Consider the following 5,213-nt stretch of genomic DNA (forward strand, 5'->3'; position numbering starts at 1 on the left):
TCTGACCCCTCCCACTAACATCTGACTCCTCCCCCTAACACCAGCCTCCTCCCAGTGCTATGGGACTGACACATGATGCAGTTCTGGAGGCCACACCTCCAAACCATGATAGTGAGTCTGATGTCTGTCCTGGCTAAGGATGTGTGATGGGATCTTAGACTGCAGATGTGATAAATGTGAGCGTAGAACAGTTATCATACAGGAACTGGTATCACTGTACACAGGAAACACTTGTTCATTTTCACACAGTCACACGCTCAGTCTAATGTGTTTAATCATATGATTGCTACACACACACACATACGCAGGCACACACACTCACTCCCCTAAATTAACCGCTATAGGACCAGTGTGTTCTGGTTGTTACAACATCAGGTGTGTAAATATAACATGACAGAGATGGAGAGAGAGAGGGAAAATAATGTTGTGTTTCAACTACAGTGTTCAGAACGGAGGGACGCGATATTAAAACGAGTAAAACAAATGAACCCTTCTCATCATCCACTGCCACCTAAGAATATTTCTCCTCTCCTCTGTCCTTTCCTAGATCCCTTCCCTCCTCCTTCCTTCCCGGGGCGACATCACAGGTTACATTAACTACCCTGCAACTGCACACAGCTGTTCCTACGGGTGTTGCTATGTGGTTCTGTGGTAGTTAATGTAACCCGGCTGTGCTACCGTGGGGGTAATCACTGATGCGCTGTGACAAGATGGGCTGAAGACGTGACAACACCCACCCTGTCATGTACCAGAGACGTCCTCCAGGAAGGAGGGAGGGGGAAGGGAGGATGACAGAATGTAAGACAGGGCCTTCCTCCTCTTCTGCTCAGAGCCACCAGAAGCGGACGTACACGATGAGCATGATGAAGAACACTCCTCCGGCCGCCAGCTTAGCGTAGGTGGAGCGCGTGTTCAGGTACTTGGCGTCGCTGCGGTACTTCTTAGACAGACTGGACAGGTTACTGGCCTTAGAGTCCAGAGCTGTGGGGGGGGGGGGGGGGGGGGGGGGGGGGGGGGGCACCAGACAGAGATATTAGTAAGGTAGTTGGGTAGACACCAGACAGGGATATTAGTAAGGTAGACACCAGACAGGGATATTAGTAAGGTAGACACCAGACAGGGATATTAGTAAGGTAGACACCAGACAGGGATATTAGTAAGGTAGTTACCAGACAGAGCCTCTCCTCTCTGCAGCACCTCCTCTATGTTGGCCACCATGATCCTCTGCACATCCTGCAGCTCTGTGTTGATGTTGCCCAGGTTCCTCCTGGCGCGGCTGTCGATGTACGACTTCTTAGTCTTCTGGATGTATGTGTCTGGGGAGGGACACATGTTACAGGAGCTCCGGTTATGCTAGCTAGCTGCTCCCTAAGGCGTTCGCTATGCTCACTTTTTTAGTAAATAGCTAGGTTAGTAGATGGCTAGGCGGTTGATAGCTAGTAAGCTAGGCGGTTGATAGCTAGTAAGCTAGGCAGTTGAGAGCTAGTAAGCTAGGCAGTTGAGAGCTAGTAAGCTAAGCAGTTGATAGCTAGTAAGCTAGGCAGTTGATAGCTAGTAAGCTAAGCAGTTGATAGCTAGTAAGCTAGGCAGTTGATAGCTAGTAAGCTAGGCAGTTGATAGCTAGTAAGCTAGGCAGTTGATAGCCAGTAAGCTGGGCAGTTGGTAGCCAGTTAGCTTGGGCAGCTCACCAAACTCGATGAAGGAGTAGGGTCTGGAGACAGAGGGGACCTTCTTGCCGTGTTGCTCGTGGAACTCTGCCTGCAGGTCCTCCAGGTAGGCGAACGCCAGCTTCTTGGGGAAGCCGGCCTCACACAGCACCAGGTAGCACACACCCTTCTCTATCACATAGCTGCAGGACAGATCAGTATTAAGTGTGTAACACTGTCCTGTGTGTGTGTGTGTGTGTGTGTGTGTGTGTGTGTGTGTGTGTGTGTGTGTGTGTGTGTGTGTGTGTGTGTGTGGTAGACTCACTGGAAGGCCATGGCTCCAGCCTCCAGGGTACAGCGTGTGGGACTCTGCTCATTCAGCTTCCTAAACAGCTGCTTGGCCTGGCTCTGGTACTGATGCAGGTCCCTACCCAGCTACACACACACACACACACACACACACACACGGAGGACAGTGTTACACGCACACGCAAGAACATTTTAACACTACAAAGTTACAAGCTTTTCTCTGCTGTACCCAAGTTTGATACACCAGAGTAGTTTGTTTGGGAGCCTGTGCAGAGCGAACAGGTAACCAACCTTTTCACTTCCCTTCAGGAGAGCAGGCAAGAGAGAGAGGGAGACATGTTAACAGTCTTTACAGCAGCTGAAAACAACGCCTACTAGACAATAGCATGCAGTCATGCGCCGCCAGCCTGTTAAAAAACCTCCGTGTATCTAACCTCTAATCTAGATCTAGATCAAATGAAACCCGCAGTGGCTTATTCGACGTCTGTGTCGCAGTGTCTTTAACGACCCAGCGCCGAGCACGGCTCGCCTCATCTCAAGAACTCTGACACAGCTGGAGAAAAGCGATCTCCGTTGGCCTTCTGAGGGTTCAAAGCTGGTTATCTAGAGAGAGTAGGGAAATGGCTAATAGTCTCAGTGGTGCTACCAGCAACATTGTTTGCACGATACACTTCCATTCATTTTGTTACATGTCATACAGCCAGTCTAGTCCACAGCGAGATTAGCTAGCTGTCACGATATTTGCTATTGTTTAGGTGCATCGATATTAGCTACATTAGCTGGATAGCACACATAGGGCTGGTTGACAGGCTTAGATTAGCTAGCCAAACTAGATTTCACTCTTAGTTAACTACACATTAAAAACGTATGTGGAATTTAACCTGTTCGTCTTCTTGCATCGAAGCAGCCAGCGGTAACCCATCCGCCAACCGCGCGATCATAGTAAGGAGCACCATGTTTAAGCAGTAATATTGTGTTGTTCTCCGCCACCGGTGCCAGCTACAGCAATGCAGCTGAAGGTAACTGTCAGACAGGAGAATGACGACTGACAACACAACAGTACTGACGACGCGCTGAGCTGGCCGGAAGCGCCTGTTCTGGCGGTGCGTCGCTCAAATGTGTCCGTTAGCATACTTGCTACTTGGTTCTGTAAATATTTCTTTTCCACACATCAATTAATTTAGAGAAGCTACACCAATTGGCCTAACATTACAAATATTCTTCATGGACGAAACTTTTTTTCCAAACACACAGTGAAAGGATAGGAGAGAAGAGTAGGAGAACAGAGAAGCCTAAAACAGAGTAGAGTAAAGCAGAGCACGATAGAGTACATATATAGTATAGTCCTCATAAAAAATATAGTTAGAACCTTTCGAATTTTTTTCCCCCAATTTTTTTCGACAATATTTTTTAAACCTTTTGAAACTTTTTTCGAAAATATTTTTTAAACCTTAAAAAACTGTTTGTCAAACCATTGTCAAACCTTCTGAAACTTGTTTTCACACACAGTGAAATGAGAGGAGAGAGGCTTAGACAGAGTAGATTCAATCTACATACAATAGAGTACAGTAGAATATACATTTAGTCATTTAGCAGACGCTCTTATCCAGAGGTGATATAGTAGAGTCCTCATCAAGTATTCATCAATGATACAACCTTTTTATCTTTTTTTTAAACTTCTTTTAGAAAACATTTTCGAAAAAATATATATTCCCCAAATTGTTCACCCTCCTGAACAGCAGAGGTGACAGCCTGTCATGGTATGGATGTAAGTAATGATGACAGAGGCACGAGAATAATATGGATGTATTCTGTAAATATAGCCTGTTCAGGAGTGCTCGAGCTGCATTGCTGTTTAATGACAGAAGCGGAGGAGTGGGAGGAGGGGAGGAGTGGGAGGAGGGGAGGAGGCGAGGAGGGGAAGAGGCGAGGAGGGGAGGAGGGGAAGAGGCGAGGAGGGGAGGAGGGGACCGTGCGTTGTGATGCTACCGGTGACGACACTTCGAACAGAGCATAGCCCAAGATTACCAAAGCCGACAGAGGAATCGGGGTTGTAGCAACATCCAGCAAGGCGACATCCAGATTACCGATCGGCTAGTGCACGCCGAGGCTGTTGTGATCACCGATCCGGCTTTGAGATGTTTCCGTGCGGCAGCAGGGCGTGCGGTCTCTCCGCTCTCGCCTCGCTGCTCCTGGCGGGGTTCGTGGCCGCCTCCTCAGATATGTTTGACAACCAGCTCGGTGACATCAATTACTGCAAGAAGCAATGCCAGATTACCGTCAAAAACAAAAGCCCCGCTAAAGTAAGTGGTCGGTTGTCTATCTTTTTGGTTACATGGTTATCGATCCGACGGGATTCAATGCAGTCCTTAAGGAGCTAATCGATTATCTATAGGATATGTTTGGTTAATGGTGATCCATGGAATCGTGAAACACAGTTAATCGTGATACAGCCTCTGGCAGCGCTTTGTCAAACTGAACGGCATCCTCAGACAGTCTCTGATATCATCTCTGCACAATCAGGCCGAAGATCTGGTCTCGTGACGCATCGTCCTCCGGAGCATTTCACAGCACACCTGCACACGAGATGAGCGCTTTGCTTTTGTGTAAATTATGTTCAATATTCATGTTGAAACCTGGGTATTTAGACAACCCTTCAAAAAAACATATCTAAGTGTTATTCTGCTGAAATTAAAATTATGATATTGGTGTATTCTCTTTCCAACGATACTAAAACACATTTACAGTAGGCTATGCGGTATATTTATTAGGCTACATAAATGAAAGCGTACCGACGCATTAATCTTTACTGTGAGGATTCTCTGCTGTGATCGAGTCACTCGTCCCAGATAGCCTAACAGAAACCAGGTTTCATTTCTTCCTCCTCCTCCTCCTCCTCCTCCACCGCCATCACCCCTCCTGCTCCTCGCAGACTCCAGGTGGGAATAATACGGCGTGGCGATGCGGAGCAGCAAATCAGATCGTAACCGCAGTCTAATAAACAAAACCCAGTTCGCCTCATCACAGACGTTGCACCATTAAACGGAAACCATGTGTTTTCATTTAGTGATGATGCGCGTGTAATACTTTATATTGTCCCTCGGTCGTCGCCCCCCGGTACATGCCAGGTTTATAGACCAGTCTATATATGAACACGGACAGTGAACTGCGAGGCAAATAACGCTTAATTATCGTCGCTATTAACAAGCAGCCCCAGTGAAAGGGAATGCAGAACACAGTAAAAAAGGCTGTAAAGCG

The 5,213-nt window shown here is 47.3% G+C and overlaps 2 protein-coding genes across 2 annotated transcripts in view; one reads left to right on the top strand and one right to left on the bottom strand.

The window, feature by feature from the left end:
- sec22bb (SEC22 homolog B, vesicle trafficking protein b) lies at positions 1-3,017 on the bottom strand. Its single transcript, XM_067230579.1, has 5 exons — positions 2,837-3,017; positions 1,972-2,081; positions 1,689-1,849; positions 1,170-1,316; positions 1-981 (listed from the first exon to the last, which is right to left on the bottom strand). Exons 1-5 carry the CDS (start codon positions 2,909-2,911, stop codon positions 827-829), a joined length of 648 nt encoding a protein of 215 aa, XP_067086680.1. The 5' UTR covers positions 2,912-3,017; the 3' UTR covers positions 1-826.
- Positions 3,018-3,926: 909 nt separating this feature from the next.
- Positions 3,927-5,213, top strand: part of tmem59l (transmembrane protein 59-like) — a 7,333-nt gene continuing 6,046 nt past the window's right edge. Inside the window, exon 1 of the mRNA XM_067230578.1 lies at positions 3,927-4,258. Coding sequence (XP_067086679.1) covers positions 4,094-4,258 — 165 coding nt within the window. The 5' untranslated portion in view covers positions 3,927-4,093. The remainder of the gene's footprint in view (positions 4,259-5,213) is intronic.

Source organism: Osmerus mordax, chromosome 27 (assembly GCF_038355195.1).
Source record: "Osmerus mordax isolate fOsmMor3 chromosome 27, fOsmMor3.pri, whole genome shotgun sequence".
Lineage (NCBI taxonomy): Eukaryota > Metazoa > Chordata > Actinopteri > Osmeriformes > Osmeridae > Osmerus > Osmerus mordax.

Bases quoted from the DNA above. Each gene is read 5' to 3' on its own strand.
- sec22bb (XM_067230579.1), bottom strand. From the start codon at position 2,911: ATGGTGCTCCTTACTATGATCGCGCGGTTGGCGGATGGGTTACCGCTG. The intron at 2,082-2,836 runs GTTAAATTCCAC...GTGTGTGTGTAG, and splicing joins CGATGCAAGAAGACGAACAG to CTGGGTAGGGACCTGCATCA. The intron at 1,317-1,688 runs GTGAGCTGCCCA...GTCCCTCCCCAG, and splicing joins CTACTCCTTCATCGAGTTTG to ACACATACATCCAGAAGACT.